General features: G+C 37.5%; 1 protein-coding gene across 1 annotated transcript in view; it reads left to right on the top strand.

The window, feature by feature from the left end:
• The window catches only part of RUNX1T1 (RUNX1 partner transcriptional co-repressor 1), a 163000-nt gene that overhangs the window by 89477 nt on the left and 58043 nt on the right, over positions 1-15480 (top strand). Inside the window, 2 exon segments of the mRNA XM_036031234.1 lie at positions 12100-12237; positions 14460-14701. Of these exon segments, the coding sequence (XP_035887127.1) occupies positions 12100-12237; positions 14460-14701 (380 nt within the window).

Below are 15480 nucleotides of genomic sequence, written 5' to 3'. Positions count from 1 at the left end.
TTCACTCAGTGGGTGCTGTTTCTCTCTGCATTTTCTCCACCTTCCCCTTCCCCTAAACCCTGCTAATTATAGTTCATTAGTCCTGAGGAAAAGAGGGTGTGTGTGTGTGTGTGTTGTGAAGTCACCATCATTATGTGAATTATTTTAAATTATTACGGCAACTTTAGTCCAGAAGTGGACTTTTGTGAGAGGTCTGAAGCTTTGGACTTAGAGCCTAGGTAGGTGTCAGAATTTAATCTTTAGCTAAGAGATAGGATAGGAGTTCCAGATTTCTTGGAGGTGAGAGGAATAGAGGGAGGTACCAAAAAGAAATAAACCCAGGAGCACAGGGGCACACTGAACATAAGTTTTGCTGACTTCGCAATTTTGCTTATAGTCAGCTCAAGTCGACATAAACCATCATCTACCAGGACAACATCTAGTGTTTTCTTGCAAGTCTACACTTGTAAAAGTAAGTTACTGTTTTTCAGAGAATGAAGATTTAGACAAGAGTATGTAAAATGGTCTGTAAGGCTTCAGTAACTTTCTTGAGGTATCCTGGCCACTACTTTTGAGAAGAGAAAGGTACTTAATATGTACTGGTGTGCCCAGAGGTTCCCAACATTTTCTCTTGCTGCCACTCAAGGAATGTAGACATTTACTGTCATAGTTGATTTCTATGGAAGTGTTTTCCATGTTCCAAAAATTTGGCTGCTTTTCTTTTTAAAAAAGTAGTAGTAGTTACATTATAATGATGATTTTGGATAAATCCTAAACCTAAGTTATTGTTAGTGATGAATTAGTAAGAATGTGGTGAACCTTGTTTGAGAAACAGCTTCCTTTATATTTTTACAGTTATTCCTTTTGTGATTAGTTTATCCTGCAAATAGTGTTGAGAAGTTTGTGTTTTTGAAAATGGTCTTACAGATCTCGAGCAAGCAACATTTTTGTTTGTTCATGGGATGCTCTTTGCAGTTTTCCATCTATATTTGGTTTGATGCCCCCCATTATAATTCTTCATAAGATCGGAAAAGACATGTCTAGTGCTATATGAAATAAGTGATTTCCAGAAATGGGTGGTAGTTGTATTGGTATTTTGGTTAGGATTGCATTATATCTAATAATTACAGTATATATTAAATGAGGTTATAATGGATATCCTGATAATTTAATTTTTAAAAAAAATGGTTTGGTTAATACAGCAAACTTTTAGGACCTATTGTGTCTAAGAACCATGTTTAGACACCAGAGATACGGAGTTGAAAATTATGTAATCATATAAAAAGTCATAAATATGTTAGATGAAAAGGGGTATCTTGTTTTAATTTAAAAAATACTAGTGACATTAAACTTTTAAAACATTCATTAAATTTTTTTTTCCAAATGATTTTTCCTGTTGTCTTTTGGTTTGGGTTTTTGACATCACCACACACCTCTAGATTTCTGCTTACTCAAAGGTTGTTGCCCTGCCGGTGTGGCTCAGTTGGTTGGAGCATCTTCCTGTAGCCTGAAAGGTTGGTCGAATCCTGGTCAAGGCACTTAAAGTAACCTATGTTGCCGGTTTGATCCCCAGTTGGGGTGTATATGAGAGGCAACCAATTGATGTTTCTCTCTTTCTCCCCTTCCTCTATCTCTAAAAAAGCAATAAAAAATATCCTCTGGTGAGGATTAAAAAAAAGTCTTATTTTGTTACAATTTCTGTGAATTTGACACAAAATCTTCTGAGTCTCTCTCCTTTTCTCCTTCATGCTGGATACCTACATCATTTCTTGCCTGGGCTATTGCTGTCTAGTACTTCTGCCCTCTTGCCTTCTTACCCTATTTGTTCTTTGTTCCATATATATCAGTAAGATGGACATAAGTATATCATTCAGCTCCCTAAAAACTCTGTGTTTTCCCATTGCCTATAATATGAGATCTAATTAACAGTACTGGTTGGTTGTTTTTATTAAAAGTATATTCAATTAAATCTTGGCAAATAAGACAAATAATACTGGAGTAAAAATTGTCTGTATTTAAAGACTACAAAAGGTTTAGATCACTGCCTAATGATTTGTTTTAATAGTCTGTGATTTGACAGCAGGGTGTTACATAGAGGCTTATGTTCCGTTTATGAGCCCTTGGTAATGCCTGTGCCTTCCATTGTCTGTGTCAGTGAAAGGGCAGACCCTTTCCCCAAGAAGGAGTTACTTTTCTAAGTATTTGGCTTATTCTATTTTTTCTTAGTATTTTTGTCACAGTCATTCAGTGAACATTTGCTGGCTGCCTGTGCCAAGGGTTTCAAATGTTTCTTTCTCCAATAGGAAATCTTAACAGAACACCAGTACACAAAGCAGGTAGACATGGAACTAGGCTGGTTAAAGTCGGGTAGTTGGGCTTCAGACCTCTTGACACCTGATTGGTGGCTTTCAGGAGCCACTTCCAGAAGGGGTTACTAGACTTACAGGCAGGAATACCTGGAGTAAAGGTGATAACTACTATGGGAGAGATGACATTTCTAAGGAACTTCTTACACAAGTAATGTCTGGAGCCCACCAGTGTTCATGAGACCTCCTGTCCTTTGCAGACTTTATGAAATTAGTAATTGATGTATCTAGCTACAGCCATCATTTGGATACTTGTAGATCTTGCTAGTGCTTTCTCTTGGTAACCTGAGGTCATCTTTGTCAAAAAAAGTGAGAAAATTGGTTTAGTTTATTTTCTGCTTCTACTTTTTAATATTTCCATCTTCATTTAAGTGGACGTGTCCTTGTAGCATTTATCCAGTCTTCCTTACTCAGTCCTTTGTCCCCCTCTAGGTAATAACCAGGGAATCACCAATATATTTCTAGCCGTTTCATCAGAAACCATCTTTGCTTTCTTCTTTGCTTATTTCATTCATTCATTAAAAATATCTTTCAGATGCCTGTTATTTCAGGTACTCTTCTAAATGCTATGGAAGCTGGAGTTAGCACAACAGGCAGAAATTTCAGTGAGGCTGACATTGTGGTTGGAGGACATTCGAACACAAGACAGATAGGTCAAGTACAGCTGGGAAGGGCACTTCTATTATGATCCCTATACAGAGATGACCAAAACATTTTTCCAGAAATAGTAATAAATTAGTATTTATTTACTACTATAGACTTTATCTCGTTCTTTTTTGGCCAAGTCTTAACCCAAGTTCATGCTCTTTCAGGGCATGAAGTCATGCTCCAGGCTGTCATCTCTGATTGCAGACCAGCTGCTGGCCTAGCTGCTGACTGGCTCATTCCAGGCCTGAGCCCTTGGCCCTGTTTTCGTTAGCATAGTTAGATGTTTACTATAATAATTAGCTCCACTGAATTGTATTCTCTTGCTTCCTCAGAGCTCAGATCTCAACTAGTTTAATCATTGTGTTTCAGACTTTTATTTTTCCTACCTCTTAACCACCAAATGAAATTGTATGTAGAAGCCTGATCTATAAAACAAGTGCAAGATCTCAGTGGGAATGGCAGGTATTTAGAATGAAGCCAAAGGCATTCCCCCCTCATCCCCACCCTTCCAGGCTACATTGCCACCTCTGCGGACTCCTGCCATGGAGCCCTCATTTCTAACAGAGCATTTCAGAGACGCTGTTCATGTATGGTGTTGTCCTTTTGTGATGCCAGAACTGTTCTGTAACTGAGCTTTCTCATATGGTAGCCATCAGCCACAACAACTAGGTAGTCATCTGCCATGGCTGTTGAGCACTTGAACGTGATTAGTGTGACTAAATGTTATTGAATTTTAATTAAAATTGGAACGACCATCTGTGACTAGTGCAGTGGTATCGGAAGGTGTGGTTCTAGTACAATGCTAACTCTAGATTTAACATTTACTTAATGTGTCTTTCTTTTAGTTTTAGTTTTCTAGATCATGTATGAAATAACATTAGTTTTAGATAATAATAAACTCTTGAGAGGCCTGGAATAAGTTGTGGCTTGTAACCAAATTATCCAACCCTGTGGGTCTCAGTTCCTTTTAAGATGAGAAAATTAGTAGTACATTTTCACAATGAGATTTCGTATGAGATAAACCATTCAGAACATTTGATACAGTACCTAATGCCTGATTTTAGGTGATTTAGCTTCATCAGGTTTTTGTATAGTTTTTGCTTGTAAAGATAAAACATTCTAAAAGAGAAAAATAACAAGAAACAATGAAAAGAACATGTAATCTTCCCATCTAGAGACAAGAGGAAAACTTTATGTGGACAAAATTGTGTTTTTGGTTTATAATATACTTTTGTGTCTGTTTTGAATGTGCATGCATGTGACTACACTGATATTTATTGTAAAAAAATGGTGCTTTTGGAGACTAGGTCATATGTCTTATAGTCTTTTTTTTCCCCCAATAGGTCTTAGGAAAAACATATTGTGATTAATGAAAAGCGTTTTAAAACAAGTGAATTCAGTAACTTACTTATGCTTTTTGCAGCTTTATCTTTGAGTACTTAATGGTTTTAGAATGTAGAAGTTCTTTTTAAGAATCTTTAAGGATGATGGGAAAAATATATAGATGAATTTATCTTAAGTCTGTCATGTCTCTTGAAAGTTCAGGGGTCTCAAAGTTGTGACTACAGGCATGATATGGCATGATAGTAATATATATTCATGTAAAGTACTAAATTTATTGAGCATCTTCTATGTGTCAGGCACCGTGAAAAGTGCTGGGAACATGAAAACTCATGCCGTCATCATCCTTAAGTAAACTACAGTCTAGTGGGAGGGACTGACCTTGCTGTAAAAGGGATCTAGACAGTCTGATAGGGTACACAGGGCAGTTTGGACCAGCTGGGGATGAGAGGGTTGTCAGCAAAAGGTTTCTGGCTGAAGTGACACGTGAATGGAGGTTTAAAGGAATGATGGATTTAGCAGGCAATGATGGGGTAAAAGGATGAAATGTGATGGAAGCCTGAGAGAGACCCAGGGACATTTGGAGAGGCACAGTAGTGTGGTATGGAGTTCTGCAGTGGTGGTGGAATTGGATGGGAGAAAGGAAAATTGTTCTGGGACAGTAGCAGGAGGTAGATGGATCACAAAAGTCTTTCTATGTCCTATTAAGGCACCTAGACACTATGCTTAACATTATAATAGGCCTTTGAAGATTACTGAGATTAGAGAGGTAAGATCTCTGATCACATCTTTGACAGATGTAGTCAAATGACTGGGTGTGATTTGGAGATGGCTAGAGATAAATAGTACAGGGCAGGGAGTCATTTAGCGGGTTGTTGATTAGGCCGGGTGAGTAATGATGGCTGATGAAGGTTTGAATTCAGGCTGTTGAAATGAGTAGCCATCTGGATGTTTGGATCTAGAGCTTGGAAGGATGCTAGGGCTAGAGTTATGACTAAAGTTGTCCACATTTTGGCCATATTGTGACTATCATAGCACAAATGAAGTCACTAAGGAAAAGGCATAAAATGAAAATTTAAAGAGGAACTATGAAATAACATTGGGAGAAAATACCAGTAGTTATCACTAGTAGTTATCACAAAGGTGAGCCATTAGGAGAGAATGAGAAGGAGAAGCCAAAAAGGCCCGGGAGAAATGAAGAGAGTGTTTGAATGATGGAATCCTGGGGACAATGATGTTTTAAGAAAGCGGAAGTGGTGAACAGTGTCAAATACCACAAAGATGCCAGATGAAGGATGCAAGTATTTTTGCATTAATAATAAAGAGACAGTTGAGAAGAATTTCAGTTGGAGTTAAGATACCTTGATGCTACATTCCAGGGTTCTTTTAGTCTGGATTGTTTGGCTTCAAGTGAAAAGTCTACTCAAACTAGGTTTCAGGTAAAGGAGGGATGGGTTGACTAGGACCTATAATAGTTTGGCAATTATAAATTGTAGGAACTTTAGAAATGCAGCTAGCCCCCAGGACCCAGCACAGTGAATGAGCTTGACTTAAATCTGTCAGAATAGTCTCTTGCCATTTCTCTTTGTTTCTTTCTGCCTGTTGGTTGCCTTTTTCCCCACTAAACACGTGCTTTCTAGACCTGGAGGAGAATGGTAAGTATTTCAGTCTTCTACTTCTGGAATGGGATTGTTTTGTTAGTCAGTTCTGAATATAAAAGTCTCAGTGAATGGTTGTAATCACCCACCTTGGACTAGGTGCTCTGCCTGGGCCAGTCGCTGGTACCTTGGGTGCAGGGTCATAAAATAACATGGGCCATGTTAACTTATATAAATATCTGAAATTAGAGGGTATGGCAGGTCCCAGTATGGGAAGGGAAACTTTCTAGGCAGTCTCATAGGTGTCCATTACAAGTAGTTGTAAGATGGAATGGGAAATGAAGCATAGAAAGTGAGTGTAGATTACTCTCTTAAGAACCAGGGCTATGAAAGTCCATGTTTTGCTGGTGACTAAACAGGGGCAATTTGACATTAGTATGGTTATTTTATAACTAAACCATTGATGGGGGTTTAGTAATAAGAATTGAAAATGTATTTGAAAATAACACATACATGCTAATCTTAATGTTTATGGGAACACTTTTTATGCATACATACATTTGTGGACCGAGAAATTTATGTGAACAGAAGGAGTTTGGTTATAGTCACAAATTGCAAAATAATTTTATTTGTGGTCATTTGATTGTCAGATATATGTTCTCTGAATAGTCTTTGTGTTTGAGATGATCATATCTGGAGAAAAAAACAGAGGATATTAGCTTTTGCAAAAGATCTTTGAGGTGTTCAAAAGATGCTTAATTTTATATGTAAGAAAAGTAGACTCCAGAGAAGTGAAATGAAGACTCCCTTACAGATACATCAGGAGAAGAGGGACAATTTCCTCTTTGGGTTTAGAGCACGAAGAAGTCTTTCCTAGAACTCCTTCCATAGACGTCCCTGAGCACAACACTCAACTCTGAAACCTGTTGCTGAAAGAGGAAATGTGAGAACCTGATTAATGTAGAAGAAGGAGGGTCTGCCCCCAAGAAATGTGCTCCTGAACAAAATTAGGACTGAGCAGCAGGGAAGAGGAGAGGAGGGCTGGTGAGTGGGAACCTCACAGTGTCAGTACATAACTAAGCTAAAGAGTGTATTTTTTATTCTGCTGACAGTGGGATACAACGTAAATCAGGGAATACGTGCAATCAGATTTGTGTTTCAGAAGTAACAGCCTTCACAAAATACCTATGGTAAAACATGAGGTAACAACAGGTCTTTCTTACACTTGCCTAAACCATGTAATAAGTTAGCTGCAGAGTTGAACTGAAATTAAGGTCTCCAGTATTTTCCTTTAGTACCTACATTCCATTCTCTTGTTATATATTTATATGCTGTTGATGGTTATGTATTTTGTCTTTTGCCCTGAAATTAGGGTTGATATCATTGAACTGAATATGATACAAGAACTGGACATGTAAAAGTTAGGAATGTGACCATCCTTCTTATGATTACATTTAATTTGCTAATTATTTCCATCAAGTTGCTTATTATTTTTACTGATTGGGGTATTTGGGTGCATAATACATACATAACTGTTGCACATATGGGCTGTGATAAATTATAAAAGAGACTCAGAGGAAGCATGATGTATTTGGAGCCTAGGTCAACTGGGGAAAGCTGTAAGATAGTGTGGTGGTGAAGAATATGGTAGTGTAAGATGCGACAGACAAGTCCTTTTCAATGAAGGGGAAATAACAGCATGAAAAAGAAAGGCAGGCAAACCCAGGAGTACCAAGGTGCCCTGCATAAATAGAGCATAGTCTTGGGTAGAGATGTCGGAAATAAAGCCATGAATGGATCATGGAGAGGAGGCCCCAGAGAATGAAGCTCACACCTGTTTGTGGACAGCACTCACAGCAGGCACTGTACCACCTCCTGCTGAGGCGGAGAGGGCTGTATTCCCATTCTTCAGAGGGACTGAGGTTCAGGATAACTACCTTGCCTGAGGACTCACTACTAATTGTTTAGTCTACATTTGAAGCCCAGAAATTCTCCTATTTTGCCAACTTTCCTTCTCCTGTATAACTTCATCATGTTTTAAGTGTTAGCATTTCACTTTTATGCTCAGGCATCTGAGCAGGAATGAGCATGAAATAAGATGGTAGCATTATGGAGGCTGAATGGCCACCATCCTAAGTCTGCATTAGTCTCCTGTAACATCTCACACCCAGACATTGTAGTCACTAAGTGGCAGTATTGTCAGAACTGTATTTGCCATATATTCCAGAGAAAGAAAAATGAAATTCTATACCCAGTGTTCTTCCTCCGTAACTGCCTCCTCCTTTTCATTAGTAATACCTTGGTCCCATTTGGGATCATAGTATTTTGCTGTGTGTAATGTGCTGCCATGTATACATGCATGCACGTTTTTGGCCCAAACTTTCAGGAAAAAAAATCTTTCAATTTTTTAATTCAGTTGTATAGTTATTTATATTTAGAAACAAAACCGATTATCGTATTCCAGGGTATTATTTTGCATGTGGGTATCATTATTGCTTTCTAGAGTTACACTTTTAATGCATAAGCATAAATAAAAGAATTAAAAACATAGATACAGAATTAGTACTACCCATGTATAATGCACATCCTTATTTTTCCCTCAAAAATTTTGGCAAAAAATTGCAATTATACATGACAAAATATGGTACTCGTGTTTAGTGCGTGCCTTCTAGCTTCCTTAAGTGACAGTGATTCAGATAAGACTAACTCTGGACTTCTACTCATTGACCAAGAAGTGCCTCAATCTCTAACCCTTGTGAGACATAGATATTCTATTACAATTGACATGATGAACTCTGATAGAAAAAGATGTACAATTTACCGATAGCGAACTTTCTGTCTTTTTACAGTAATCATCTCTAGAGTGGTATGTAAACAAGGAAAATGTAGAATGCCTGTTCTTTCTACTTTAAAAACATGTCTGGAACTATTTGAACTAACTAAAAGTAAAGTAAGTTCTATGGCAGATTATGGCATACCTTTTCCTTTTACTTAAAAAAAAACCAAAACAAAACAAGGAAATGGAAAACATACCATTTCTAGACGACCCTGACATTGAAATGGTATCTATAATGTATTTATATATGCCGCACTTTCCTCCATGCCTCAGCCATCTTTACTACACATGTGCTGGATACTTGCCATGTGAGTTGAAATGTTATCACATACAGAAAATCTTATTTAGAACTTGTGTGAATCATTAAGGTAAAGGTAAAGTCGGTTCTTTTGATTATACATACCTTGCTGATCTGATAGAAATTATTTTTCTTTTTGTCATCTTGTGTCAATCTTTCAGCAAATGTTGGCCTTCTCCTATAGCAACTAAAAATAGAAAGTATGTACAAGAACAATATAATTTTCATGAACTTAAAAATTACATAAGAAATATTATCAGTATTGGTTTTACTGTATCTTCTAATTTGAAATGGAGTGAAATGCTGCTGTGGTTAAATTAGCTCTTTTTGCTGTTTGTTAAAAAAGTTTCAAGAATATATATTTCAAAATTTTTTTTTAATTCAAAACAAATGCAACATAACTCAGCATACTTGAAACACATTTTCTGAATTTATTTTAAGTCTCTTTACTCCAGAGAGTTCTGTGTGTGTGCAAGGGTTAGGCCTGGCTGGTTATTTCACCATCCATCTCCCTCCTGGATTGATTGCACTGAACAGCCCCGAATGAGGTACAGATGGTCCCACTTTGTCGAAGTTTGTAGGACTCCTGGGCTGGAACTCCATTTGATCACAGTAAAGCTAACCATCTCAGAAATTTGGCTAATGTCAAAATCTTAAAGATCCGCATACACTCCAGTTAGAACGTGTATGTGAGTTCCTGTTAGGAGCTGTGGAGGTAGGCTGCGCATCGGCCCAGTTGTCATCATTCCCAACACATAGATGCTATTTCAAGAATTTAAAATCGTTTGTCTACCTTTGATGCTGCTGCTGCTGCTGCTGCTGCTGTTTTTCTGGATAGGAATTAGGTTTCAAAGATGGACCAAGATATGTATTCCAAATATTTTCAAATCAAAATTATGATATATCAAAAATCTTTCTAAAACTGAGCAGTTTATGTATTTCTCTATAAAGATTATCGAAAGTTTGAAAAGGAACCCTGTTGTCATCTTTGTGATTTATTCCTTTTGTATTTATTTCTTCTACTTTAACAAAATAAAGAAAATGGGTTTAAGGTATGTTTTCCAGTTTAGGTATTGTTCAAGAACTATGTCAAGGTAAAAAGGGTGGGGGCTGTGTCCTCTAAGGCTCAGCTTTTAGCTTTAGAGGTAAACAAATCTGTCCAGAGTAAATTTCTCTCCCTTTAGGCTCTTTCTCTCTGTCTTGGTCTTTCCTCTCTTTCATTATTCCCACTTCCCCACCCCCCTCCCACTCTTCCTTTCTCTGTCTGTGCAACTACGTGCTTCAGTCTGTGTATCTGGACTGGCTTCTCTAACAGTTCAGCGTGAGTGTTAGCAGAATGAAAACCAGATGGACCAGCAGTTCCCACTGTTATCTCCCAGCTGACTCTGGCAAGCCTCCCCTTCTCCCTCCTTCCTTGGCATGACAGAAATATTTGCCTTTATTTAGGGTGACTTGTATTAGCTGCTGTACCTCTTCCCTCAGTTGCAACATAAGTGGAAAGCTGTTTAGTCCCTTGTTGCTGAGGTTGGTTGAGGTGAGTAGACTGCGATGAATTTAACTATTGAAGAAGTGGTTTTTTAAATCTGTATTTTTCTAAAATACTTGATTTACTGATACTGGTTTCTGAATGATCCAGAATAGTAATATGAAGACAGTTTTTAACAGTAATTGATAAAGGTGGAAATGCTCTCCATCTGTCTTTGGCATCATCTCACTAAGAACACTTCCCACAGGGTCATTCATCGTTATTCAACTAGCAGTTAGAGATGAACAAATAGAGACCCTGATACTGTTAAGTTGCTCATCTTGCAAAATGCTCTTGTAAGAATGATGACAATTTTCATTCTTTTATTACGTCTTCCTTGATATGGCATCAACATTGTGTCACCTGTGTTCTGTTGCAACCCAAGTCTTACGAAACTGCTTGAATAAAGGTAGTTTTGGAATGTCATCATAGTAATTTGGGCTTTTCATTTTCTTTTAATAATTGACTTTTAAGTTGTTTTGAATAATAAACTTTGTACTCATATGGTTATAATATTTTAAGATACCCATTCATTATCAATAATCTGTGTTACTTTTCAAGAAGTTGGGAAGTATCTGCGTTTAAGACGGCAGGAGTTGCCTCAAATGTGTTTTGGGGGTGTGTGCACATTTGTACATATGTTTGTGGGAAATTGGATGTAAAGAAACAAAAACTTCTGTTTTTTGTTTTTTTTTTTTTTTTACCGGAGATTCAATAGGGAAAAGTATACTTAGTAGAAAACAGCCCTGAGTGAAAATATTCATTATTGGGTAATGAGAAAATTTCTCATCTATCAGGTGCTCATGAAAAAATATAAGGAGGATCTTTCTTTTAAGTTCTTAATTTAGGATTTCACTATTCTTACTGTGCCTGAGATTATTAATTGAAATAATGGTCTCAAGTTTTCAAAGTGGTAGGTCTCAAACTCACAAATTCTAAGTAAGTAATAGTTTAACTTAATTGTGTGACATGTGACATTTATGTAGTGGTGATTTTTCAGAAACAGGGCAGAAAAGATTGAAGTGAGATGTGGTGTGTCCTGGAGACATAACCTGCTTCATCTAAAAGACCAGAAAACTGAGTGTGGAAAAGGGATGACAGGTGTTACAAAAATTGCCAAATGCTGGCTCCTGCTAGTGTCTCACCAGCATCTTCAGATTTGTGTTATTTCTAAGCTGTCTGAGAGGTTCATTCCCATCTAACTTCCTCATCTATTTTTGTACCTCTTGCTAATGTTGGCTTCTGCTTTGAGGGAAGTTGTATGGTTGCCTATTAACACCACCAAGGTAGCATTTGCCCAGGTTACAAATGAAGTCCTGCCATCTGTGCTACACCTTCTTAAGTGGGGTTTGGATAATAAAGTCCTGTTTTAAACTTTAGTGGATAAGCCTGTTTCATTGATAGAAGATGTTGGATTTCTTCTGTTTACTTGCTTGTAAAAAAGATGAATCACACTTAAAAAACTGAGGTGCTTAAGAAAGTAACATGCTCCCGGTGGCATCCTCCAGATCGGACTGAGAAGCACTCCACGATGCCAGACTCACCTGTGGATGTGAAGACTCCATCTAGGCTGACTCCTCCCACGATGCCACCACCCCCAACAACTCAAGGAGCCCCTCGAACCAGTTCATTTACACCGACAACATGTGAGTAGACATTCCTGCATTTCCCATTTTCGTTTTGGAGTTTAAATTAAAAATTTAATGCAAATAAAAATTAAGAGAAAAGAAGATCCAGCATCAATGAATTATGCAGAGATGAAGCAAAAAATAATAATAATTTGTTTGCCCCTGAGTAGGTATTGAGTAAAGATGTGTCATATCTTAGGTATAATTTGTAAAACTGCCAGTATTTTAAATGCCTGCCTTTTTGTGATTCCTTCAAAAATGTAGTTTACTGTGATCTCAGTGAATGAAGAACACATTTGGTCTGTAACTTGAGATGTTACCACTATAACTTTTAATGCAACTAATGTGGAGCTCCTTATTTTAGTTTGTTCATTTTGACTTGGAACATGTTAATAATTATTTCCAGGTTACATCTGACCTCCTAATACTCTTTTCTTCTATTATTTACAAATCATGTTAAAATCTTCATTTTTAGCTTAAAATGTTTTAAAAAATCTCTTTGCATAAAAAAAGATCTTATGCAAAAGTTGCATACAGAAAACTTTCTGAAATAAGGAGCATCTTTCTCTTCTTAAAACTGTCCATTCCATCTTGGCTCAAGCCTTGTGTTCTGAATCAATGGAGTGTGTTGCTTTCTGTTTCATCCAAGGAAAAGACAGAATATTCTGACAGAATCGCAACTTCCCCTTCCTTCCTGTATATTGTAGTAGGGATAGCATGTAGCTTTGATTCCATCAGTCTCAAAGTTCTGGTTAAAGTTGTCATCAAGGATTTGTGAAATGAATGAGTGCTATCTGTTGCAGATAATAGTGTTTATAGACCACGTGCCGTTAAATCTATATGAATAAGAAAATAACAGGCAAAAAATAGACTCATGGGATTAAAAGGGACTGACAGAATACACACCCCAGGCTGTTTATGCAGTGTTGCATTGCCATTTAAAAGACCTTTCCAAAAGTGTAAGGAGCAGCAGGCTGCGACAGTGCCAAGTTGTAATCCTGTCGTCTTATTTTTGTTTTGTTGTTAACCAAAGCCATAGTGATGGGCCTATGTCTCCTGTGAGAAGTCTTAGTGAGCTATCATTTCTTGACAGATTGGTCAGGTACTCATTTAGGACATGAGCCCCCCTTTTTTTTTCTTACTATCCTGAAACTTTAAGAATAATGGAGCACTTAAAACATCAATTCCAACAATTGTTGGCGATAGTTTATTAAAATCATATTTAAAAATGCAATCTTTGGTAAAGATCAGTTTGTCCAATTAATTGATTTAACATTATAAAATCACCATTTTCTTTAGTGAGAAATGTGCAAATTTTTCTAGCCCACTAGTTATGGATTATCATCTTGATTTTCAAATAAATATTATCGGGAATGAATTTACCACATTACTACCAACTGTTATTATTGGGGTAGATATGTACCCTTTGAATTTTTTGGAATAAGTCCTTGATAATTACCATATATATTTTGGCTTCTTACATAAGATTTGCATTTTCCCTAAAGAAGTAGTTAAGAAATATGAGGGGGAGAAAATAGCCTTCTAATTGGGTGGTAGAAGGTTAAAACTTGAAAGTCCAATTTTTATAAACACAGCTGTCAGTTGTGTGTACAAAACATGATTAAAAATGTTCAGTGATAAATTTAGTCTCCACCAAATGTACACTTTCTCTAGGGGAGCAGTTTAGAAAGGAATACTCCTGTTATATTGATGTAAGCTGGTGACAAAAGGCTGACATCCAAGCGATGTTTGTTCTGTGTTGGAAACATTTCAGGTGGTTGGCATATGTGCACATGGGAGGCAGGGCTGTCTCTGTGTCACAGCCGACTCCATTTATAATCAGCTTCTGTGCAGAATACCCTCATGCAGCGTGAGGAGTAGACTCATTTAATTATAGAATACCAGAGCCTGTGGTGATCCTGTGAAGTCAAAGCATTTTACAAAAAAGGTCCAGCAGTTTTATTTTAACTTTAAGCATATTTTTATTTTTTTGTTTACAGCACGGGGAATATAGTCGATAATATTTTAATAACTATATGTGGTGTCAGGTGGGTAGATTTATTGGGGTGATCACTTTGGGAGATAATGTCTGATTACTGGATTATATACCTGAAACTAATATTATATCCAACCGTTTTTAAATTACAAAATCCACAAGATTTAAAGGGAAGGAAGCTTGGTTGTCATTTCCTCGTGCATTTCTCTATAAGTTTTTCTTTCTGATTTTGTGCCCTTGACAGTAACTAATGGCACAAGCCATTCACCCACAGCCTTGAATGGTGCCCCCTCGCCGCCCAATGGCTTTAGCAATGGGCCTTCCTCTTCTTCCTCTTCTTCTCTGGCTAATCAACAGCTGCCCCCAGCCTGTGGCGCCAGGCAACTCAGTAAGCTGAAACGGTTCCTAACTACCCTGCAGCAGTTTGGCAATGACATTTCGCCAGAGATAGGAGAGAGAGTTCGCACCCTCGTACTAGGACTGGTGGTAAGCAAATGGAAATCAGCCCAATTCTCTGGGGGGAGAGAGAGAGAGAGAGAGAGAGAGAGAGAGAGAGAGAGAGAGAGTGTGTGTGTGTGTGTGTGTGTGTGTGTGTGTTTGGGGGTGGGGGAGAGATTCAAAATACGGTCGTCTTTGTCACTGCTAGTTTGTTCTAATAGTGTCTACTGCTGGAGATTGTATGCAAGTCTAATAATTCTATATAACAGGGCTTTTGATTCTGCATTGTGTGTTGACCCCCACTGTGGCTTCTTTTACTATATGACCAATAAAGATAGGGTTATCCAAACTTGCTGTTATTTTGGCCGTAAATGTGTATGTATGTATAGAATTCAATAAGTATATAATCGTAGCATGTCCAGTGCCTTTCCACAATGACAACATATTTTTGTTATGCTAATGAGTCACTTAATCTAATTGGGTGCTCTTTTTAACTTAGTTGCTTTAGGGGACTTTTATTATTAGCCTAGATGAACAAAAATTTATAACAAATAACATATTCTTTTATGTGCTTTTATTTTTAGGGCTAATAACATTTAAAAACTGTTGTGGTAAAGTATATGTAACATAAAACTTACCGTTTTAACCATTTCCAAGGGAAGGGCTCACTGTCGTGCAGCCATCACTGCTGCTCACCTCCAGACCTTTGTCATCTCCCCAACTGGAGCATCTGTAACTAAAATCACTAACACCTTCATTTCCTCTCCCCTCAGCCACTGGGACCGCTAATTGGTTTTTGAAGAAAAAATTCTTTGTTTTAGGTAGAA

This window comes from Phyllostomus discolor, chromosome 7, assembly GCF_004126475.2.
Source record: "Phyllostomus discolor isolate MPI-MPIP mPhyDis1 chromosome 7, mPhyDis1.pri.v3, whole genome shotgun sequence".
Classification (NCBI taxonomy): domain Eukaryota; kingdom Metazoa; phylum Chordata; class Mammalia; order Chiroptera; family Phyllostomidae; genus Phyllostomus; species Phyllostomus discolor.
The sequence above is the reverse complement of the archived record's forward strand: the minus strand, read 5'-3'. Positions and strand labels throughout refer to the sequence as shown.